A 26479-nucleotide genomic window follows, 5' to 3' on the forward strand; every position below is an offset into this window, starting at 1 on the left:
TCCATTTCCGGAATTACATCTCATTGTGGACAGCCCTGTGGGTGTAGAAAGGTGTTGGATGAATGTGGCCGTTGACATCTGTCTTGCATTGTTTCAGCGAACTGGAGAGTGAGTGGCACAAATCACTGCAGACTTCAGAGAGGGAGGTGACAGAAATGTCTCCATCAGGCAATCATTAGCCCCAATAGGTCATGGGAGCTGCTGACCCACCGGAGTCCCATTGCTAACACGACACAGGACTATGCCTCAACTGGACGAAAGAATCTGCACTGGATCTTGGATGATTGGAGATAAGTCTCCTGGTCCGATGAGTCCCATTTCCAGTTATTTTGAGCAGACGGGAGGGTGCGTATCTGGCTGGAACCACACGAATCTATGCACCTGTCATGTCAACAAGGAACTGTTCAGGCAGGTGGATGGTCGGTAATGGCCCACGTTGGGACCTCTGGTATGTCTAGCCACACCTCTGAACAGTCCAGGTTACGTGTCCATCCTTGCAGACCATCTGCATCTCTTCGTGGTCAGTGCACCCACAATAGACTCTTCTAGCAGGACAATGCACCTTCCCACAGAGCCATGGCAACTAGAACATGGTTCAAAGAGCATTCCACAGATTTTATCACCATGGAATGGCCTCTCCATTCACTGGGCAGGAACCCCGTGGAGCATCTTTGGGATGTTGTGGAAAGGTCAGTTTAAGTTTTGGATCCTCCACTCAGGAATGAAACGTAATTATGGACAGCGGTGCAGCAAGTATGGATGAAAAACACGTGGAATTCTTTCATGGACTCAATGCCTCTCCATGTGACTGCCCTTATCTGGACGAAAGGTGGGCCTACATGTTACTAGGTGGGTATCCGTGATTTCTGTCCACTCAGTGAATTTAATACCACGCATCAATAAGAGGTTGAGAAATACAGGACACACATCTTTGTTGATATTGAACTTAAATTTCCAGATTGAAATTTTTGGGAAGCTCATGTTAAGAAAAATTTTTCAGAAAACAGTAGTAAAAAAAGATAAACAAGGAAGATAAAAAGCTGGTTCTGTAAGTTAAGTTTGAAGTTTGACAGTGAATGGATGCTGACTGGTTGTGGTATACATTGGAACTGGTTTGGAAGAGAGTGAAGGAATTCAAGACCAATTCAAATACCAATTTTGAAGAGTGCCCTGAAAGTATCTATGAAAAAGGCATGCAAGCAGAATCATTAGTGAGGCAGAGAGTGGACAGACTCTTAAAGAGATTTAATGCCCTTTTTTGAATGGAGTCTAGGAACTCGAGAGAGGTTTTGGGGCATCATCCCAGATATGGAAACAATATTCCACAGTAGGATGGATTTGAGATTTGTTCAGAGTAGATTAGAAGGAAAAAAATGCAAAGAGTGAAAACGAAAACCTAGTTTTTTTTGTTTTTTTTTTTAAATGCAGAGGAAGCAATATTTGAGATGTGCTTATGCCAAAAGAGAGAGATATCACATTGGAGTGATGTGATCTATCTAAAAATCTGTGTCACTAAAAATGAGCATAAGTGCAATAGATACTTTTTTTTGTCAGAAATAAGAAAGGATTCAGTTTTAGAACTTAATATATAAGAGGAAAATACTGAGAAAAGAAACTGTGCAGAAGCCATGCTTCTCCTTCATGAATGTTTAAATAGACTAAAGTCTTATAACCTCCTGTTATTAAATTATCTTCTCATTTTGTCATATTGTTGTTGCATAATGAACTGAATAGCTGTTCTTGTAATTATCAATTATAAGGAATAATTTATGTTGAATATAAGTTAATAGTTGTTTACCTTGATTAATCCTAGTAATCCTCTGATATTTATGTATAACCCAACATGGAAATAATTCACACATATCACTGAGTTCATGATTTGCAATTTTTTATTCCAACTTTGCTTCATGCAAAGTACTTGTTAAGCATGCTTTGTCTATAACAATGAACACAAGTAGGAACGGAAAACTAAACTAGAAAAAGAAGATGGTAAGCTTTTGTCATTAAAGTTACGAGCCATTTACTTTTAGTCTTAACTGTGCAGAAAGTCTTATTGTTGAAGTAAAAATTATGGTTTCAAAGAGGATGGAATTTGTCTAGTTTTGATTAGCAAGATTGAACCATTGTACCTTTCTTCAGGATTAAGTTTGGAAGGCACAAGTTTTAAGATGAATAATTTATGATAAGAGGAATTTTTCTTTCTACAAAGTGTCACATTCAAGACAGAAGCTGAATTTTAAAAAGAAACTGAAGCTAAGATAACTAGCATTGTTCAAAGAGACAATTCAACTTACTTTTATAATTTTGATATCACCAATTTTGCACTAAGGACACTCCAACAACAGTTACACATAGTTTGAGGACATTTTGTTGGTATAACTTTACTTTGAAAATCCAACTATTGAGTAAACATTTGTTATTCTAAAGTGTGTGAAGTTTAGCTTGCAGTGGCCACCAACAGTGCTTAAAGTGTGAAAATGATTATATTGAAGTGAAAGTATTTTTCTCTTCTGTAAATTTAAGCGCAGAGTCAGGAACTAAAATTTAACTTCGAATGTTTACTGAGTGGACCGTTCTAATTTCCTGACACATTTTGTTGCCAGTCTATAATTAGAACTTACAGGGAACTTAGCATTCCCAAACCTCAGTGCATAAAGAGGAACCAGCAGTCAGATAGAACAGTTGCATGCTAATTTCAAGTACACTTTGTCAATCAACTATGATTGTGTGCGTGCAGTCAAATGTACAGAATTTGTGTGAATAAGAGATTGAACTGTTCTAAACAGGTGTACTGCTGATCTTTTGCTAACAAATTGTTTAATTATAGTTCACCTTTCACCAGACTACTGATACAATATATTTCCTTGTAGAGAGCTACATAATCCGACAGTTGAGGTTGCAACTACACAACTGAGCCTTGAGGGGCAACCAACATTACCATCACATGTAGCAAGTGTTCAGAGAGAAAACTGCTACCCAATTTAGAGGCAAGTGGCAATCAATAAGACAGGAGCTTGTTTAGAAGACCTTTATGCCAAACATGATCAAAAACATTAGAAATGTCAAGAGCAACTGCTTGAGTTTCAAACTTTCTTGAATGGTGCTGAAATTTCTGGGATGGATGAATCCCAAGACCAGGTGGTTAGTGAATTTATTACTTTGACTGAGATTGGTATTTAAGGGCAAAAGGGCAGCTGAGGCCAAAAACTTTGAGATGTTCTGCTCTATTAAGCCACTGGGATATCCATTCTTCTTTGCCAGGTTCCTGATTAAGCTCAATTCCTGCATGACAAATCTCATCACACTGAGGATTTTGAGGACTATTGTTCAGAAAGGGCGAGATGATCTGAAATTTAAAATTACACCCATGTCTGTAGGCTTTCTTTAGAAAGATTTTGGAATGCCACTGGAAGACCTTTTGAGGGAAATGTCAAAAAGTGGTAGTTCCTTGTTTTCTTACACCTCCATTTGAAATTTAATTTTGATAATTCCCTGAAAAAGATTCTGTTCACACCTCCATGATCCCATCAACATAAGTCAGATTTTACAATGTAGACAATGTTCCAGAACTATAGATTCCAAGCTTCCAGAGTTTCCTGAAAGTGAGTTACCCAAACACAAGCCAGATTTTTTGATGTAAAAGGATCCAAGAAAGATCTATTAAGTCACTTGGATAATGATGGGAATGTGCAGTTGGTGGTAGAGACTGCTAGATTATGGTTTTGGCTTCTGCTAGAAATCATCATTCCATCAAGAATTCAGAAATTAATCAACAAGGTAAAAGGCATCAACCTTCAAGAAGCAATGCTAGCATCATCTGATGTAGATGCTATGCTCACCATTGCTTGTACAGGTAGGGAGGTAATGTCATAATCCCACTGTACAAGGCAATTGAGACCTTGTCTCACAATTATCTCCATATCTGGAAATGTCCACATATAGAGGCCATACCTCTAAAAAAAACAAGTTTCTTGAAAAAGTCCAAAGAGAAGCTTACATGCCTGGTGAGACTGGCAAAAGGTGCCCATACGAACACAGAGGATCAAGGTCTAAGGCTATAGGAGAGGATAGTAAAATGAATGAAGCTGAAATTCTGTTATGAAGCTAGAACTAGATCTAATTCAAATCAAGGGATGAAAGTCAGACTGGACTGTAGGAAGTTTCCTTTAGCCAGTTAGTTGCTAATTACTGGGATCCAACAGCAGCTGACCATAAAGTACTATTGAGCCATGGCACTCCATAACAACACTGAAAAAATAAAAAGTAAATATTTTGTGTATTTAATTAATAAAATACAATTTATTTAGAATAATGTTTCTGCATTAAACATTAATCAATGATTAAAATCTGAATTTTTTTTTTATACCTTCCTAAATATAGTCAACTTTTACTGCAATAGTCTGAAGTTTTTCTTTTATTTTATTTATTATCATTTTTTAAATTCTAACATATGGAATTGCATGTGAGAATGTCAGTTACAAGCTGCCACATTTCATATTATCTGGCTTTTTACCAGAAAACAGTCTGATGTTGTCTTTGTTTTAAGTTTTAGATTATTTTTTTTTCTTTTCTTTTTTTTTTTTTTTTTAAAGACCACAAGTTCAATAAACAACATTCTTATCCTATTTTTTGAAAGATTTATTTTTTTCACAAATAAAGGCAACAAAATGAAACCCAATATTTTCTTTAGATCGCAGCTACACTGAGGGAAGCATGATACATAGTCTTGAATTTGGTGGGCTGAATTTGATATAAACCTAAAAATGAAAGTAACTAAAAGTATCAAATATATATTATATATATAGTTAATTAAAACCAGTAGAGATAACAGAAAAATAAAAATGGTTTTGACAAATCAAATGCACCAAAGTGTGCAAAGCAGCAGCAAAGGATGCAGATGTATATATAATAATGAATGCCAAAGTTAGTAACACTAAAAGTCACAAGGAAAAGAGTAGATTAGCTATAGAATAAAGGTAAAGCCAGCATAGGCCAAATGGCAAAACCGAGTTACAAATGAGACCATAGAAAGGCAGAAAAATGGGAGTATTATTAAGAATAGTATCATGCAAAGCAGCAGATAACTAATTCTTAAATTTATAAAACTATTAAGAGATAGAATAGAATATATAAACCAGATAGGCTGTGGCAAATGCACCAAAGTACATGAAGAAGCAGCAGCAGCAATGGATGCAAATGTAAGTATATGCAAATTAAAAAGTATGACAAAATAAAAGTAAGGATAGTGCAAAACATCCAGAAAGTCACAGGCCAAAAAAGGAAGAAAGCCAAAATGTGGTTAACTTAAGAAAAATAAAATAAAATTTTGCATCTTCCCCGTTTCTATGTATTTTTGCAAAACTTTTCCCACCTTTATCTGATGTAGGCTCTGTTATTTATTATTTTATTTATTTATTTTTTTTAAAGTTTACTACATTTTCGGCTTTCTTCCTTTTTGGCCTATGGCTTTCTGGACATTTCGCACTACCATCATCCTTATTTTTATTTTGTCATACTTTTTTAATTTGCATCCATTGCTGCTGCTTTGCACACTTTGGAGCATTTGCCATAGCCTATCTGGTTTATATCTTCTATTCTAGCTCTTAATAGTTTTATCAATTTAAGAATTAGTTATCTGCTGCTTTGCACAATACTATTCTTAATAATATTCCCATTTTTCTGCCAATCTATGATCTCGTTTGTAACTCCGTTTTGCCATTTGGCCTATGCTGGCTTTATCTTTATTCTATAGCTAATCTACTCTTTTTCTCGTGGCTTTTAGTGTTACTAAATTTATATATTTATTTATATATATATGTGTGTGTGTGTGTGTGTGTGTGTGTGTGTGTGTGTGTGTGTGTGTGTGTTTTAAATATTTGTATAGATAAGCAGCAATGTATGCCCAAACACATGTTCAAAATTTTATGCACTTAGCAGTCTTTTAAACTGGGAAATGGAAGAGAATTTTCAAATTTCAGCAAAACTATTTCATTTTTCCCCCCAAATAAAAGGTGTAATGCACACAGTATATTAAGAATTACAAGGTGAATGGAAACTAACTTTTTCAGCCCATTTATTGACATTTTACAGAATACGAGACTGGATTCTCCTGTTTATGGCTGGATCAGTTTGAGTCATTTGATCAAGTACGATCTGGAGTAGGAGTCCTATTTGCTAAGAGAATGATTTGGAAGTCCATTTAGAAGGGGAACCCATCCTCTCAGGTTATGTTATAGCATAGGGAGGAGGCAGGACCAGTACTACTAGTGGTATAAAAGTTAGTTGGTTAGAAAAAAAAATAAACTGCTTATAAGCTGTAAGCAATGTCCTTTCTGAATCTTGCTTACAGCTCATTAAGGCAAAATCTACTTACACAACCTAAAGAACTAAACAACAATGGCAGCTTGGGGAAATGTTTTATATATAGCCCAAAAACAGTCACTCAGCCAAGAGGATGCACCGCACCAGGCCTAAGTAAGATGCATCAAGAGATTCTAGCAAAATGGATTTTAATTTCAACTACCACTAAATGTCATTTTTTCATTTTAATTAAATTTATTTATGTGAAACTAGAACTTACCTAACAAATTCATTTATTCCAATGTAGCTGAAGGAACCACGTAATAAGGAATACTTCATCTTCCTTGGATTCACAACTGCCATAGCCTATAATAAATAAGTTTATGAATAACTTATTAACAATAACAACAATTAAACAAAATCATTAGGCTTCAGAGAGCTGTTGTTTAATCCATTAGGATGCATATTTCAAAAAGTGGGGAGGCATGTGAGGTTCATCTGCAACTCCAAGCATTTAAATGCCTTTTGTCCTTATCATAATATAAAAAATATTATTTGAACTCTAATAATAAACATCTCATCTTATCATTGGTTATTAAAAAAAGAAAAACAAAAAAAACTGGAAACCTATATGGCTGTAGTGGAAAATTCTATACAGGCATTTTAATTTTAACACATGTGATGCCAGAACACAAACTTGAACCAAAACAAACCACAAGTGTTATGCCTTAACTTTGCATCCATTTAATTGCAGTCAATAAATGAGTGCTGTAAAAGAAAAAACACCGACTGCATTATGGCTTCGTGTCTATCACACTATCTAGAGAACACTATACTTGGTTCATAGTTTTATTTTTTGCTTATGTTGAAGTTTTTTTTTTATCTAGTTTAATATTTTTCACAAGGAAAAAAAAAGGCAATTTTTTTGAATATTATAACTTGCTGAATTTAATTCTTTAGTTTAAGAGGTACAGATTCTGAATCTCGTTCAGGATCTGCTCTGCATCACTTGCATAGAGTCCACAATGTAACCAGCTCTTTAAAACGTTAGCTTATACTGAAAGAACTCTATTCAAGTAATGCAGATTCTGAATCTTATTCAAATGCAAGGCACATAAAAAGGACCCTTGCAAATATGGGCAGCAGTAAACACGTTAAATAGCACAGCTGGAATTCAGTATTTTGCTTTGATTTTTTTCTGGTTGTTCAGTAATCTATTAAGCTTAAGAGAATATATTACTGTATTCATAACTGTAGTAGTAATTTTGTAAAAAAAAAAAAAAAAAAAAAAACACTTCTTTCAAATATGCTTTTTTTTTTTTTAAAAATGAAGTATTTAGACACGGCATCAATGTCTTATAAAAGCCTTTCTGATGAAGAAGTTGTTAAAATGTTTCAATTCAGAATTTGAATAAAATGAGATTTTTTGGGTTATCATGGGACTAAATGATAAAGAAAAGTAATATAAAGGAAATACTGGTCTGAAGAACACACAAAGTATTTGTTTTTCTAAATTGCATTTAGCAAGAAGAGATTTCTACAGACATTTTGGACACTGCAACTCTGCCTACCAACAAAATAAACAAAATTCAAAGTAGGGAATCTAAAGGAAAAATATTTTTGGCTATCTGAGTGAAATATTTTCATGGATGTTTTCTAAGAAGGAATATTGTATTACACCAAATTATTGTTAGTTTCAAGGTTACAATTTCATTCAAAAGTGTATTCACTTTAAGTGACTCAGAAACAGATTATGTGAACTATTCTTCCATATTTTGGAAAGTCTACTACTGACCTAGCAAGCCCCAGTTTGACTTTCACTTGAAGGATCATGCTTCACCTGATCTAAAAACCTATCTGCAGTATTGAGGCTAGTGGATTTCATTTATTCATGATCAATTTTACACTAGTATAAACTAACAGAAGAACTTCATGAACCAAATATACACCTATGATGCATTCCTATGGGGAAACATGAAGGGATTAGCATCGCAGATGAAGACAGAAAAGAAAACTGAAAAGCATACGATTGTTAGTTTTTAAAAGGAAAATATGTAAAAAAAATGAAGATTTTTACATATATCCTGAAAAAGAAAAAGATGGGGTATAAGCTAGTCACTGTATATAACAGAGGTGACCAATACTGTTATTTGTTCAGTCAAAAATGGATTTCATTTCAAAGTGGATTTCATTTATTCATGATCAATTTTACACTAGTATAAACTAACAGAAGAACTTCATGAACCAAATATACACCTATGATGCATTCTTATGGGGAAACATGAAGGGATTAGCATCGCAGATGAAGACAGAAAAGAAAACTGAAAAGCATACGATTGTTGGTTTTTAAAAGGAAAATATGTAAAAAAAATGAAGATTTTTACATATATCCTGAAAAAGAAAAAGATGGGGTATAAGCTAGTCACTGTATATAACAGAGGTGACCAATACTGTTATTTGTTCAGTCAAAAATCAATGTAACGATGAATCCTGATAAAGATGGCAAATTCATCTCAAAACAACCTTCACCACATGCAGTTTTTAAAGAAGTTACCCATGCAACTAGTAGGTGTCCTAACACACAAGTTAGTGTAAATGTAAATACATCAAGTCTGTATGCAGCCAACTACTAAGTAGTTAAAAACTGGCATCATTTTAATGCATTTCATATTGTGAATACCTTCACAAGGAGTTACCACGACGTTGTACTACCTCGAATAAATAACGCTTCACCACTGGAAGAACCTGAGGCCTAATTTAGCCCTAAAATACTTCATAATTGTAGGGGTCCTAAATAAGAACATTTTTTCTACAAAAAGGCTGGAGTTCAGATGCTGAAGATAGATTGAATATCTATCCACATTTTGTGATGAACTAATAATAGTTCTCTTAAAATAATTTCAGCAATGTTAATATAATAAAATTTTTTCATAATAAATTGATTCATGTTCTACAAGAAGTTCATAATGGGATTTTAATGTATAATTTTTATAAAATTAAATTTTCTGTTTATATGGCCATCACAGTTAGAGGTTACTACTTCACTAACTGTGCTATTGTAGGAGAGGTAACAGTTAACAGTTGTAGATTTCACTACATATTAGCATCTCAGGACAATGCACTAGTGTACTGTCTGTACAAGCATGGTTCAGAGGCCAATATGCAAGTTGTGCATGCCGAAAAATCTGGATAACTCATGGGGAACCCTACTCCCAGCATCACAGGGAGAGGACTTTCTGTCCGAGAGGATTTCAAGCTGGACTTCTCAAACAAGTGACAACACCACTATAACTGCAAGGGAGGACTTTTATAACAGTGTAGGAGATCAATCATGGTATGCACATACCTAAGAACAGCAGTGGCATTAATCAGAACAAATGATGCAAGTAAGTGAAGTTATTCTGAATCAGAGGAAAGGGGGGGGAGGAACCCACCTCAAATGGTCATAATTTGCTCATTGCTAAAAATATCCATTTTAGGCTTTGCTGAGTAGTTAAAGCAGAGAGTCTGATAAATGCTAATTATTCCAACTATCAACAACATGCTATCCAAATGTTAACTACCCAAGATTAATCTTCTGTTACTCCTCAATTTTATATTCATTGCTCCCTGTTCTAGTTTTTGCCTACCACTACAAATCTCTCTTTCATTGTATTTATTCCTTAAGGTACCTTAAACACCTTTATTAGGTCACCCACAAGGTGTCTAGGCTCCAGACCATGCACTCCACATCTTTATGAAGGATTTCTCAAGGACAAACCTTAGCACTCCCAGACTTTGGACACAAGTCTCCTATCAAGGGTTTTTTTTTTTTTTTTTTTTTTAAAACCCTGATAAGACTTAAAATCTTTAAGTGATACCTCCAAACCTGAAACCAATATTCCAAATGTAATCTCACCACTGTTTTATAGATGAATAATTCTTTCTTTGCCTAACAAATATTCTATGGATCAATGGCCATGAATGCTCCTGGATGTCTCTTACACTGAAAGAAAAACTTCATGCCTACTTGCATCATAAATTCTAAATTATTCCCATGACAAACCAATTTTAACCCCTTCAGCATTGTCCAGAACAGTGTTTTCAGGGGCTTACTGTATTATATCCAGAGACATTTCTAGGCTGTGTTAAAATACTTAAGTGGTTCTTTATTATTGATGGAAGATGGCAGCACAGAAACAGTGCTTCTCCACCCTTTACATTTATTACCAGTGCTTCTCCACCCTTTACACTGTTCTTTTAAAAAGGTACACACAACAGCGTACACAGTGAATTATTTTAAGTCAACTCAGATTTATTTTTTTATCAAATGAAAAACCTTACATTTCATAGAATTAAATTGCAGTTTCCATTCTTCAGACCATACCTGTAAATGATCTAACAAGGGAAGGGCATGATCATATCATCTCAAATTTAAACTCTCAGGATAAAATAGCCTTTGAATGAAATAAAATTATGAAACAGTAAGACCATATTCAGAAAACAAAGGTGGAAGGTTTAACTTGTTCCTTATCACTCCTGAAATTCAACTGTTGATTATCAGCCTATGTGGCTGTGATATTTAATTTTTAAAATTAGTTTTCTTTACTTATAAGATTTCAAATTTTATAAATGTTGCAACATAAATTCACAGCAATTATTTTCATTACATTCTTTGCTCAACACTCGATTCCTGCAATTTCCTTTTAAGTAATGTGTTTTCACCAACATTTTTCAAATTTTCTTCAACACGAATGATGGGTGATCTCCATCTTCTGTTAATGCTCATAGTCAATGTCATAGTGTTACTTTAATCAAATGGGCATGTTGACCTTACATTTCATCTGCTTTTATAATAAATTCTATCCTTGCCATTGTACACCCTAAACAAAACCTGGTAAACTAAAATAAGTTGGAATCAGAAAGACAGGCCTGCAAAAAAATTTTTGCAACCATCCTACCTCTACTCAAGTAAAATATTTACCAAGCATTCACTTCCAATGTATAATGTTTCAGATTTAAAAATGGTATTACATTTGAGTAAATGAATGTATTTTACTGATGATAAAAATAATCAAAACAGATCAGTGTTTTGTTTTATGGAAGATTGGTATTGAACTAATACAAAGAGAAAGAAAAAAAAAGTCAGACACACACAAACAAACAAAAAAAAAAAAAAAATTGCAAATGAGGATCAAACCCATGAACTCTGGGCTAGTAGTGGTCCTAAATAAGAACATTTTTTCTATAAAAAGGCTGGAGTTCAGATGCTGAAGACAGATTGAATATCTATCCACATTTTGTAGGTTTTTGTCTTCCCTAAACCATAGGGACTGATAACAATAAGCAAACTTCAAGACTGCTTGAAGTTTGCTTAGTGATAACAAGAAAGGGAAATAAACTTTCTCCCTCTATTTTCTCAGGGACATCCAAATATAGAACCATGCTGCCTAGTCATTTTGCTTCATTTAAGGAATACTTTATCCTCACAAAGTTTAAAATAAATTGTTGATGATATAATCATGGACTCCCTTTAAGTCATTTTGAAGCAGCCAGCCTGGTCCTGATTATTTAACATTATACCTATATTTAAATTATTAGCAAACTTTGACACATTTCCCAGTAAATGTCTCAAATTCATTGTTGAAGATCAGAAACAAAAGGAGGCCTGAACTCCTGGAGGAACCTCACTCATTACACTAAAAAAAAAATATTCATTTATTATTTCATTTTTATCAAGATGTTTCCATACCATATCCTTGTTGAACAGTTCCAATATCTTGTTGCCACAGGTCACACTTGCTAGTCTAAAGTTATTCATTTTCACCTTACCACTCCTTATAAATAGGTGACACATTTGCACTTCTCCAAGTAATCAAACCCTGAATCTAATATTGTTCTTAGTATAAATTCTTAATATTGTGCCACAATCCTTTGACACATTCTTTAATAAAACTGGATGCATCCCAGGATGCCTTGCCCTTTCTCAGCCTCAGCAGTTTTCCTGATAGGCACTTCTCAGAGATCATTATATCAATAAATCATATAGCAATCTGACTGTCTTCTATTTCTACCAGGTTCAAATAAGCTTTCAATTGTAAAAATGGGTGCAAAATTCCTGCTCAACTCATCAGCAACTGGCTGAAAAATGTTTACTATATATATCCAGTACTATAGTCTTGTTTTCACAAATTTGACCTTATTTCCATTAGCTGTTTTTGTCAGCTAAGAAGGATATTACCCCAGGTAGTTTTCATGGATTACTACAAGCCTTAGAATTAAGTGATTTTAAGTGTTTATTGTAAATTGTGTCCAATACTAATTGATCAGTAAAATTATCAAGGTTTACAAGAAATGAATTCGTTTTTAGATACATTAAAGTACATGGAAGAATAAAAGGCTTGAGTACTGCAACAATCCAATACTTTCTGTGGCCAAATAAGGACAAAAATACATGTATGATTATGCATACACTATGATATACTTAAGTCTAAGAAAGAGCCTATAACAATATTAATGTTATCGGAAGTTCAATACACATACCGGGTAGCCAAATCCACCAATTTCCAGTGCTTCCTCTAACTGCGGTTGTGCCATTGCTTCAGACCATGCCCAACCCCACTGATTCTTCTTGTATTTTTCACCAATTTGCCGCAAAATTTCTAAATATCCATTACGACAAGCAGATTGACAATCCAGAATATGAGGAAGGATACTAATTACACAGAGTTGATGGTTCTCGCATGCTTCTTTTAAAACATCACTACTTGTAATCTAAAAGAATGAAATACTAATATAAATTTATTCACATTACACATGTCTAAGAATAAACAAGTATCTTCTGTAATAGTGAGGAAACATAACAGATAGCTTAAGTCATTCACTAAGCTTTCTCTTCCACAGCATTTCTATGGAGCAGAAATGCCAAGTGAGTGACCTTCAGCTGTCACAATTCTTTGACATTGTTTCTTATAAATATTATATAAAAAAAAAAAAAAGTCTGCTTCTTGAAACTACAGACCAATATGAATTCAGTCTTATCAAAAATTTTATAGAATATTTTCTTTTTAATGATGAAATCTTAGTGTTTTTCTCTACTCAATTTGTCATGGAATTATAATACTGGTCTAGAATAACAAAAAAAAATACATATAGCAGCAGGGATTTCACAATTAGAATCCTTGCTGCTAATGTGGCATCTTATCTGCTATATTAATTTTGGCTATCCTATAATCTACTCTGAAAAATAATCCAAATTACAGGCTATTTTCCCTTTCACTTTACCATGCAAAAGACAAGCAATTTATCTTAAATAATTCATTGCATGCATTTCTTAACTGCAGTGTGCCATACTACAGAATCCAACTGAACATGGGAAATTAAATATTATAATATCTCTTAGAATTTTAATGGTGTGAATTTTTTTTTAAATATACCTCTAGTATGGTCTTCAATTTTGATTTTATAAATTTTTTTTGGAATACAGCAGTAAAAATTCTGTAAAATTCAGGTTTGCAAAAATGCAAAACCCAGAAAAAACAAGAACAGCACTTGGCTGTTCGTGTATTATTGTCCAGTGAAGTTTTGTTTTGAATTTATTTTTTTGTGAGGTAGGCAGGGAAATATGAGGGTTGTTTGAGAAGTTTCTAGTCTCCAGATTCATGATCCTAGTCACATTCTTCAAGCCTCTGAAAAAAAAAAATGAGCGTGTAGCTACCACAACCTCATCAGCTAAATCCATATTTATTTTAGACGAGTTGTTTTTCAGTTTTAAAAATAGATGGAAGTCAGATGGGGGCAGGTGTTGCAAGTGTTGGTTAGGGCAACAGTTTGTAGCCAGCCTGATGAATTGATGCTATGGCAACAACTGATGTGGGAACAGATTCATTGTTCTGATGAAAACACTTTGGTAAGCTTTCATAGTCTTTGACGTGGCTGCACCTCAATTTGGTTAGAGTTAGCACAAAATTGTCTATATATTGTTTATCTCTTTGGAAGATAACTTACCACTGCTATACTTTTAAATCCCAGGAGACAGATGTCATGACCTTGTAAAGCCAATGGGCCTGACCTAGCCTTCTGCCGAGGTAGTAAATAAGCAAGCTTCCATTTATTTTGATTACAGCAGCTTTGATTCTGGTTGGTAGTTATAAAGCCATTTTTCATTAACAGCTACATATCTGGCCAGAAAGTTTTCAAAATCTGCTTGACAATGAGCAAAACGTTGCTTTCCAGTTTTTAATAAGACATTTCTGACTGGGTGTCAAAAGGCAATGGAATCCATCATGCAGAAACCTTTGTGATACAATTTATTTGAGAGACTGTTTTGCACCATTCAACTGAGATGCCTATTAGTAACTGCAATTTCTCTAACGGTTACTTGGTGATTATCCATCACCATATGATGAACTTTGATATTTTCTGGAGTAGTTGTTGATGGACATCCACTGTGCTATTCATCTTCAGTGCTGAGTCTGCCACATTTAAATTCAGCCACCCAACTCTTGACAGTTGTATATGATAGTGCAAACTAATGTATTTACCATGTCTTCATGAATATCCTTACCCAATAACCTTTTTTGTAAAGAGGTTGTATTACAACACTGTTCAATTTTTTCCATTTATGTAGGACCTTCAAGCATTGTAAGTTATGAGCTCAAACTTTCCATGAAATCACAAACGTAAAAAAACCTTTTCAATGAGAGGCTATAAACTTATCAAACATTTTTTTTTTTTTTTTTTAAATAAGACTGCTGTAATAAAATATTTGTTCTTATAGTGTAAAAATAAAGAATAGAATAAGGTACACCACTTAAACAATTTCTTTCAAAAATAAGCATTGTCAAACAGGTAAAATAGTGCACCTGCTTATAAGACTTTTGGGCACATTCACTATACAGCAGCACTTCCCAATGTGTGGCCTGCAGCCCAGTAACAGTTTGTGTGTGTGTGTGTGTGTGTGAGGGGTAGGTCTTTAGAAAATATACAAATAATTGCATGATCCTATTATCATCTGGCAAAATTCATGAATGCAGCAAGTCACAGTATAAGTCTGAAACTTGTTTTGGCTCTTTGGTTTTCTTCAAAAACAAATACCAAAATACTCAATGTCAAACTGAGATTCAAAGACAAAAATGTTCTCTTCTCATAATGGCATAAAGTTGCTGTGTGATATTAAATGACATCATCAGTTACATTAGTTCTCTTAGTTATGTAAAGGCTATACAGGGAACATAACAAGATTATAAGAGTGAAAGCTTGTTCATTTTTATCATTTATTTTAAATGCATTATTATCTGTGGACTGCAAAACATGGTACTGTAAATAACCAGTCCCAGTTATATAAAGGTTGGGGAAACAGCACTAGAGGATTAACTACTTTAACCTTTTTGCAAGTATTCATGCAAATTTACATTTTCAAGGTTCTGTCAAAGCAGTACTGGCAAGTAATGTTTGTATATATACAGATTATCTTGAAACTCTGCAGTTGGATGCTGTCATCTATCAATGGTGTTTAAAAGTAATAGCAGTTTTTACATTTACAATAGTTTTGAAAACTGGTGAGAGTAGCCCATTTATTTTTTCTAGTAAAAAAAAAAAAAAAGATTAATAGAGCTATCAAATTATCATTTACCAAGTGGATTATTAGTATTTAACATAGCACTCTCCTATTATAGAAAATAAAATGAAGCTTGTTGCATATGGGTAGACTAAAACAGGAAAAAAAAAAAAATGGCTGGGGGAAGGGGTCAACTTTTGAAAACCAAGGGCAAGATTTATGCTACTAGCAGAAAGTTTTACAATTTACCATAATACATAGGTATAATGGGGTGGTAATGACATTAACGAAATATCTCTCACTGAAGAGCCCACTGTAACTGTTAGAAAAATCATGGTATCTTCCGTGGCAGTATAGTGGTTTTGCCACTTGTCATTCATCCAGAGAGGCCTGGATTCAATTCCCATCTATGACTGGAAGAATTGCTAAAGTTCTCTTCAATTAAGGCTGTAATTAGCCAATCTCTGGCAGAGAAGTAGGCCCTTACCGACAAATTAACTGGATTTTTCAGCTTGCATAATACACAGTGGTACAATATGGTGCAAAGTTGCTGATGCACCTAAAACCCTACAACCACCATGGTGATAAAAAGTCAATTATTTGGGAATACTGGCTTTTGGTTTGGTTTTTATTGGCACATTAGCAACTAAGGCTATAATGCACCAAGACCAGGTCATATATAAAAATTTAAGCTTTCAGTGACCTAATTAGTCACTAGGGGGGGGGGTGGAAATACTGCCACCGAAAGCACTAATACTGTGCTGCCCTACAGTGAAGCAAAATAGATTTATTTACTTATTCATTCATTTACTTATTTATTGGGCTAAGGTTATCCCAGCCAACCTATGGCAATTCCTGTGTGTGTGTGTGTGTGTGTGTGTGTGTGTGTGTGTGTGTGTGTGTGTGTGTGTGTGTGTGTGTGTGTGTGTGTGTTTACTTGACATGGGTCAATCAATGTAACAATGTTAATGTACTGTAGTGTAGCACTGTGTTGCATGGAGTGACTAGCCAGCCTCTTATCCTTTATGATTACAGAATATGCAATCATTTGGTTTCCATCCTTGTCCCATGGAGACGGCCAGATTTTCCTTTAGGTCTTTATCAAAAACGTGCTGGTAAGCCCAGATTTTAAATCCCATCCTATCATCCATGGTCAAGTGATCAAAAAACTTGCAAACCCCTTAACTTATGTTCAAAATTCTCAGAAGGTGAAATGTTCCCTTACATTTAATTTTGCCTGCCAGTACACTAACCCACTTCAATCAACAATTCAGCTAAATTTCCAAAGTTAGCAAAATTCAGTTCCTATAAATTTGTAGCACCAATTTATATACAGACAAACAGCATAAAGAACCTTAAAAATGGTTTATCATCCTACCCTAAGTGTGTAAACCAAAACATTCCAATATAAATTAACATAATTTGACTTTTGCAATATACAACCTAAGCAGATTCCAACTTTAAACAACCAATACTTCTATCACATTAGATGAACTGTATTCTCAGTTTTCTCTCTGAGAAAGGATCACACACTTTATACCCAGACAATACATGTAGGGCTTTCATTCTTAAGCATGAAGTGTTTGTAGTTATGTCCCTTATATGGACATGTGTGCAGACAGGCTCCTGAATATACAGCATTCTTCAGTATAGCTGTAAGCCAGACACCTTTTAACTAAAAAAGCTTATAGATTTGTCGCCCAATAAATATTCTCTGAGATTTTTCTGGAGATGAGAAAATCCTAAAGGAATATCAATCACCCAATTCTCCCTGTACCATTTATATTTATCCTAGGTATAACAAACAGAATCAGCCATGTTACTCATATCCACATAAATCATACAAATTACAATTAAAAATCTTTCATAACTTTCCACATCACATAATTTTTGGTTTAGGACAAAGAGACCTTCTCACAACCAAGCCATAATCTTATAGTGTACAATTTAACTAAGCATCTCTAGGACTGTAAAGTTGTATAACAAATAACTTTGTCTGAAGCCTAAGAGCTGCAAACCCAGTTTGTTCATAGCAACATACATGGCTATGCCCAGCATGTACAATGACTTTAGACAGTTTTCATAGCTCAAGACTTTTGCCCTGAAATTAATCATGTCTACTTGACTTAATGCACCATCTTGCACCTCACATATGATGGATATATCTAATCACCGAGTTGCTCATGTCTTCACAATGCCAACCTGCCCACCAATGAGACTCCAAATGGAGGCTAAACCCAGATTTTATGCAACATTGGTAAGGATACTTGCTGATTTAATCAGAAAAAAAACACAAAAATAACAAACCTTTCTTCAAGGTTAAAATCATCAGTTAATAGCATGAATTAAATTATCTAAAGTTTACTAAACAGTGTTCACATCCAGCAGTGTTTCGTAATTACTTGGCAAGTGAATGAGAAAATGAATACTTTCCTCTCAAAAGATAACTAAAAATATTTCTGTGCATACACTTCACTGGAGCAGTGCCTCCACAATGAGATCAATATACTAAGTAGCATACAGTCAGTCCTCGTATAACACATGTTTACAGTACACGAATTCGATCATACACTATTTATAAATAGGGGAACGATATCGTACATAACATGAACCGAATTCAGTTATGCATGATTCGCCTTTGTGTTTACAAGAAATGGCAGTCAAATGCAGATTCACCCCAACTGAATGCAACACAATAGGAATGAATAGAAAATTCTGAAAATGTATTTGTTTTTTATATCAGTGAAGGGGAAACATATTTCACCATAATAACGTAAAAACCCACACAATTCCAGCTATTGGTATCATCACAAATGCAATTAGATCGAGTTTACTACCAGTTTATAACAGATTCCACTAGCAGAAATGTAACTGGAAATTGTTTTATGGTAGTAACCCCCAGAAATGTGCTTTAGTAAAATGTTAGCTAGTGAGGTGTTAATAGTGTGTGTCTGCCTTTACAGTGTTTGTTCAGTTGCTACACGCACACAGCTTTGTTTATGTGTATCAAGCGTGTCTCCTCATTTTGCTTTATTCCCTAAAAATGAGTAAAATACTTAAAAGGAAGCATCCTGGTGAAGACAATACAGATTCTGAGAGAAAAAGAAAAGCAATAGCGATAGACAGAGGCAGACTGAGTCAAAAATTGTTACCCGGGAAAATTTGTACCGGCCTCATACTAGTTTGAGGTTTGGTTTTTAGGAGCATTAGCAACTAAGGTCATATTGCCCCGTGGATATGTGGTGGTCATTCCCTGACCTTTCCGCATCCTCCGTATTTGGTGGTCATGGGGCTCAAACCCCGGTCTAATCAAGAAGCGTGTGCTACGCACTGTTGCTCCTGCACACCTGGCTATGGAGGCGCCACCTCATACTAGTATTTATGGCCAAAATCACACCAGCCCCTATAGTCTTCTGGCCTCCGATGGGCCGGGGTTTGCCCAGTAAGGCTTATGGCCACTCCACCTCTGTCGATAGAGAAAAAAAAATATATTGTGAAACACTGAGCAAAATGAAAGACCATGTGATATTGCACGTGCAACAGATCTAAATGAGGCAATGCCGAGATGTGTGTTCAATCTTGGATGGTTGGTACCTAACCATATTTTTCCCATAGGGCCCGTTATTTAAATTGAACAATGGTTTCTACGAACACAACTATCGTGCTATACAAGGACTGACTGTACTCAATTTGCTCACAGCTTGTACATGAAGAGGCTATATGCATGAGTTGTCATGTTACTGATACTCACTATTACATTAAGACATAACCCCGATATTATAGTTAGAGTTTAAGATTAAATTCAGAATTACCCTTAATCATTAAACATGTATACCTTACTAGACAGGATGCAGAGAGGTTTATGCAATATAATCATGTGCCAGTTTGGAAATTCTTTAACTGGACTTAAATCAATTTTACTGGGAGGAATTCCACAACCTGAATATAGGAGATCAAACTGTACCACACTGAGGAATTCTACTTGGAGAAGTGTCTGGAATGCTTCAAATACTCTGGAACCTGATAATACCCACTATGGAACCAACTGAATGGGAAGAACAGCAGGTTATGGATAATGTCACTGACCTCTCAGACCTCTGTTGAGATAATCTTAAATCCATGTGATTGCACTACTCTCTAACCTTGGAAAACAGAATTGAATGAGTTCAGGCTGAAAATCTGTGACTTTAGATAAGCTTAAACTAATACAAATCACATTATACCAAACCTAGAGAAAAATAAATGTCTACACTAATCTACACAGAAATTACTTAAACTAACTAAACCCCAGCTTTGATACTCTAATCTCTGGAAAGCAGAAGAGAAATTAGTACAGAATGTACTGGTACTGCAAAACTGAAACTCTGGATAGAGTTGATCTTAAATACAAGCAACATCTCCAAACCTAGGGGATGATAATAATCTAACCTAAAACAAATTACCAAAACAAAAAAAAAAGGAAAAAAATTTTGGAAGCTATAAGATAAAATAAACTAAGATAAAATAATTAAACAATGAATAACAATGTTAACTGGTTGAAGGAATTGGCTGGGTCATTTAAGTTAATTTCATATTTTTAAATACTAGTTTCTTATTAAAAACATGTTATATAGTTAGTGGGCTGTTTGAGGTCAAATTGTACCAACTGTCCTTTTTATACCAAATAAAAAAAATAAAATAAGTCAAGTGGAAGTGTCTTTATTAAATCTTTCTTTCTTACTTAGTAGTACTCTAAGTAAGAAATTTCCATCTTTAGTTTAACAAGTCTTTTTCATCTTGAACTACTTTTAGTTTCTCTCCAACTGGCTTATGTGACAAATATTTCTTTTCCCAAGGTGCACAAACATTTTTAGAAACATCAAACATTAGTTGCATTTTTTGTACCAAATATGCAACAGATCCTAGTCTTCTAGAAGCATCATGGCTTGGACCATTAGCCACTATTTCCACTTTAAAATCACAGCAAACTGAGAGCTTCCCTTGGATACCCTCAATACCATTTATAAAAATTAGAAACAGTATAGGACCCAAACACTAAGCCCAAAGGATCCTACTTATTATGACACGTCTGTTTCCAATCTTTTAGCCAGCCTGTGATGTAGCATATATCTTATCAGTAACTCCAATATCTTCCAGTTTACATAACAGCCTTCTATGAGGGATGGGGTCAAAAGCTTTACTAACGTGTAGACGTATGTCAAAATGGACATCAGCCATTTTAAATCCACTGCAGGATGAAGGCCTCTCCAGCAACTTTCCAGTTCCTTCTGTTTTGCACCATGCCATCCATTTACTACCCATGAACTCTTGAATTTCATCTGTCCATCTCAGTTGTTTCTAGGTTTTTCTTAGCTCCTCTTGGGTACCGTTTTGTTATTTTCTTAGTCCATCTCTCAATGTCTTTGAGCTATGTGTCCTGCCAAAGTCTATTTCAGTTCTTTAGTTTTGATAAGAATGCCCTTTACATGAGTTTGCTGCCTAATCCATGTGTTTCTCTTCTTATCCAACAATCTGATTCCTAATATAATTCATTCCACTCTTCGCTGTGTAGTTTTCAGCTTCTCTTACATTCTTTTGGTGAGTGCCCAAGTTTCTCTTTCATAAGTCATGGTGAGGAGTGTACAGTGGTTAATTATTTTATGTTTCAGACAAATTGGGATATTGCTCCTCAGTATGTGACTATATATATAGGGGCTTAGAGGGGAACAGGTATCCTATGTGTTATCAGACACTCAGCCTAAAACACTGATGGATCCAATATCTCTCTATTACAGAAGATTTAGGAGAAGTCCGGATGGCCTGCCTCCCTAAAATCCACTCATACACACCTTCGACGGTAAGTCCTGTTATGTCACTTAGGTGGCAACGAACACGTAGTGGTTCTCTTCAAGACGCCTGGTCAGCGTGAAGAGGAAAAGACCAAACTCTCCAGCATATGACAGCAGGACAAAACAAATGGCCCTCAGTTCCCAGCAGCTTTCACTCCCCCTCTTACGGCAGCGAGGGGATCAGAGTGGAAGCAGAGGGTGCTAAGAATCTATGGGTATGACCAGGCTGCCATGCACAGAAACTGAACTTGGCCTGTTACAACGTAAGATCACTCATCTGTGAAGACAGGATATTAGAGCTGGAAAAGGAATTAGAAAATGTGAATTGGAATATCATCGGTTTGGCTGAAACAAGATCACTTGTTTCAGCCAAAGATGGAGTTGGGTTTCTGGTCCATAAAGATTTAAAAAACAACATTTTGGAATTCAAAAGTACATCACCAAGGGTGTCAAGACTAATACTCAATTTCTAAGAGGTACAAGCTAAAGGTTATAATGATTTATGCACCAACATTGAGCCATGATGATGACGAGGTTGAAGAAATGTACACTGAAATTGAGTCTTCTAGATGAGCAGAAAACCCACTACACTATTATTATGGGGGACTTCAATGCTAAGGTTGGGAAAAAGAGAAAACAGTGCAGAAAGGGGAACTATAGGAAATTATGGAATTGTTGAAAGAAATAAGAGGTGAAAGACTTGTGGAATTTGCAGAATCTCAAGGATTGTCAGTAATGAACACTTTTTTCAAGAAAAGGGTAAACAGAAAGTGGACATGGAAGAGTCCAAATGGATTTAACAACTAATGAAATCTACTTCATCCTCACTAACAGAAGATATATTGTGAATGATGTTACCGTCCTGAATAAGGTAAATGTTGGAAGTGATCACAGAATGGTAAGATGTACACGATATAGATGTAGGAAAGGAAAAAACTGACACGAGTAAATAATACAAAGGTCTTTGAGATAACAGAAGAGGAGAAAAAGCAGTATGTACTGGAACTTAAGAAAAACTGAGCTTCTACAGACTGCTCAGGACCAAGATATCAACGAGGAATATTACAACTTTCTGAAAGTGATAAAGCCCAAGAAACCTATAGGGAAAAAGGGATCCAAAGACGAAAAAATTAGTCAAGAAACACTTATGATGAACCGAAGGCAAAAAAATGAACAGCAAGATAAACACTGACAAAGAAAAAATTGAGTATACTAAGTTATGCAAAGCCATTAGAAAGAGACTCAGAGAGGACATAAGATTTAACACAAGCAAAGTAGAACAAGCATTAAGGGAAAACAAAGGATTTAAATCAGCAGCCATGAGCAGTAATACAGAAAGACAAATGATACTGAAACTGAAGAATAGCGATGATGTACTTATAAACAGCAGAGAAGGCATAATTCAAATAGCAGAAGACTACTATACAGAATTATACAAGGAGCGAGGGAACGATGCCAGCAGTGAGGAAGATGGATTGCAAATTAGCAACACATACAACATACCCGATATTCTTCCTGATGAGGTAGAACATGCATTGAAGAAAATGACGAATCGGAAAGCCCTGGGGGAAGATGAAGTTACTGTAGAGTTGTTAAAATTGGGAGGAAGAGACATAACACAAAAACTGGCAAGGCTCTTCACAAAGTGCATTAGAAAAGGTGTGATGCCTAAGCAGTGGAATAATGCAATCAATAGAAATTATAGACCAATTAGCTTGTTATCCCACATCTACAAGTTGTTCACAAGGGTCATTACTAACAGATTAGAAAGAATACTTGATGAGAATCAACCGCAAGAGCAAGCTGGCTTTAGGACAGGATTCTCAACTATGGATCACCTTCACACAAATGAATATAAAACACTATTATGCCTGGCATTTGTGGATTATGAAAAAGGCATTGGACTCCATACAGCATAAGGCAATGTTTCGGGCATTGGAAAGACAAGGCATAGATACCCCACATATTATGATTTTGAAGAAAATATATGAGAATGCTACCTCCTTTATTAGACTAGACAAAAACAGTAGCAAATTTAAAATCGAGAAAGGAGTTCGACAAGGAGACACTATCCCTGAAGCTGTTTACTGCTGCCCTTGAGGAAGCTTTCAGAAGATTAGACTGGTCGCAGAAAGGAGTCAATGTGAACGGAGAGTACCTAAACCATTTACGATTTGCAGATGACATTGTGGTCATAAGCCACGATCCCAAAGAATTGGAGGAAAATCTTAATCAGTTATGCACAGTTAGTAAGGATTTTGGACTAAAGATGAATATGGCTAAAACAAAAGTAATGATGAACAAGTATGCCATAGAAAGGGAAATAATGATTGAAGAAGCAGTAATTGAAAAGGTGGAGTCATACTTATCTGGAACAAGTTATTAGCTGTAATAATGATAAACGCTGGAAGTAAAGAGAAGAATAAATTTTGGATGGATAGCATTCAGGAAATATAGTCACACACTGAAGAGCAATATCCCAGTTTGTCTGAAACATAAAATAATGAACCAATGTATACTCCCCACCATGACTTATGCAAGTGAAACTTGGGCACTCACCAAAAGAATGGAAGAGAAGCTGAGAACTACACAGTGAAGAATGGAACAAATTATATCGGGAATCAGACTGTTAGATAAGAAGAGAAACATATGGATTAGGCAGCAAACTCAAGTTAAGGACATTCTTATCAAAACTAAAGAACTAAAATGGTCTTGAGCAGGACACATAGCTCGAAGACAGGACAGATGGACTAAGAAAATAACAGAATGGTACCCATGAGGAGTTAGGACACCTTAAAGACAAAGGTGGAGATCGATAGATGAAATTCATGAGTCTGTAGGTAGTAAATGGATGGCCAGTGCTCAAAACAGAAGGAACTGGAAAGTTGCTGGAGAGGCCTTCATCCTGCAGTGGATTAAAAATGGCTGATGATGATGTGACTATATTTCCTGAATGCTATCCATCCGAAATTTATCCTTCCCTTGACTTCCAGCCACTCATCATTATTATAGCTAATGACCTGTCCCAGATAAGTATATGAATCCACCTTTTCAATTACTGCTCCTTCAATTGATTATACCCGTTTCTGTGGCATACTTGTTCATCATTACTTTTGTTTTAGTCATATTCATCTTTAGTCTGAAAGATCCTTACTAACTCTTCATAACTGATTAAGATTTTCCTCTAATTCTTTGGAATCGTGGCTTATGATTAATGTCATCTGCAAATCATAAATGGTTTAGGCACTCTATTCACACTTCTCTCTGTGACCAGTCCAATCTCCTGAAAGCCTCAAGGGCAGCAGTAAACAACTTCGGAGATATTGGTCTCCTTGTCGAACTCCTTTCTCAATTTTAAATTTTCTACTCTCTTTGTCTAGTCTAATAAAGGAGGTAGCATTCGCATATATTTTCTTCAAACTCATAATATATGGGGTATATGCATTTGCCAGTGCCCGAAACATTGCCTTATGCTGTATGGAGTCAAATGCCTGAGATAAATTTATGGTTCAGTGAATACAAGACAATCTGTAAATAGGGTAATGCAACAAGCAGAATGCCAATGCACTATTGTATAGTCTGCATCCCCGTAAGAACAAGGTTATAAACCAGCCGTTACTCCGATGTGATGCGGGGTGGTCATAAAAGATAAGTCTCCCTTTTCATTTTTGTTTATTCCAAGAATTTGGATTTTGACCCCAAGCAATTAAATAGTTACCAAAATTTGTTTGGTATATCCATGCAGTATGCTTGTTATAACAGTGAGTGAGTGATTGTATGGGAATACGCACAAATTAAAATCATTATGGCTTTTTGCTCGTTACAGCCACAATCTTGTTATTTCCGTGCTCGTTATAACCAAGTTTGACTCTCTGTGTGTGTTCTATTTCTGAACACCTTCAGTATTCCTCACAAGAAAAAGCTAGCAAGGGTTAAATCAACATGGGCTATAAATTTACAGATCCTACTATTTTTTTCGAATCTGTAATGTTGCATCCAAGCATGTGTGAATAGTGGCTACAGAGAACCATTCAGTATTTCTTAAAAACCAGATCCGCCTTGCATATTTTGAGATATCTCTAGCATGTTTTCTATATATACCTACACATTTATTAAGATATTATTTTGTGATTTCATATGCTATTTACTTAATGTACACTTCATAACATCCCAAATAAGTTATAACACTGAAATTATAAAAAAGCCAATACTATATAGCCTTTCAAAATAATGAAGTGCATGGATGACTTCCTCTCTGTGCTGTTTTTATTATTTTATTATTTTATTTTTTTTTTTTTTGAGAATTTAAATTGCATAGGCCTGAAAGCTTACAGCAAAGCACTCTACCAGCTTCCTTGCAAAAACAACATAGCATTAGGCATTTTATAATGCTGAAGCAAGTCCATGATAGCAGAATCATCTCTACACTTGCAACTCATATGGATAGAGATCTGGGTTCAAATCCAGTTGATGACTTAAAGAATTCTTAGGGCCCCTTAAACCTGCATTCCAATTAGCTCATCTCAAGCAGGAGGGAGAAGGGTGTTTCTTGTCCAATAGCACTGGGGACAATTAGATTCCATGGGCAACAGCCCACAAAATGTTTTGATTCCTTCTGCAATAGTTTCCTTACAAGATCTAAGTGCTGCATGAGTTACCACCACATGATCTCCAATAACACACCAACTTCACTGTACAGTTTCTAGCTAGGACAGAGGTAGACTGTGTAACCTTGAAATATCTTGACTCATTTTCAGCACAGCAGAACAGTAGTGTGAATATCCGTATGTGTCATGTAATGAGTATACTACCT

At 35.2% G+C, this 26479-nt stretch overlaps 1 protein-coding gene across 1 annotated transcript in view; it reads right to left on the bottom strand.

Annotated features, from left to right (window-relative positions):
* CaBP1 (Protein disulfide-isomerase A6 homolog CaBP1) overlaps positions 1–26479 on the bottom strand; it is a 160077-nt gene that overhangs the window by 33805 nt on the left and 99793 nt on the right. Inside the window, exons 7-8 of the mRNA XM_090373276.1 lie at positions 12823–13053; positions 6581–6666 (exon numbers count right to left, since the gene is read on the bottom strand). Of these exons, the coding sequence (XP_090229402.1) occupies positions 6581–6666; positions 12823–13053 (317 nt within the window). The remainder of the gene's footprint in view (positions 1–6580; positions 6667–12822; positions 13054–26479) is intronic.

Source organism: Mastigoproctus giganteus, chromosome 5 (assembly GCF_048544385.1).
Source record: "Mastigoproctus giganteus isolate SK-2022 chromosome 5, ASM4854438v1, whole genome shotgun sequence".
In the NCBI taxonomy this organism is placed as follows: domain Eukaryota; kingdom Metazoa; phylum Arthropoda; class Arachnida; order Uropygi; family Thelyphonidae; genus Mastigoproctus; species Mastigoproctus giganteus.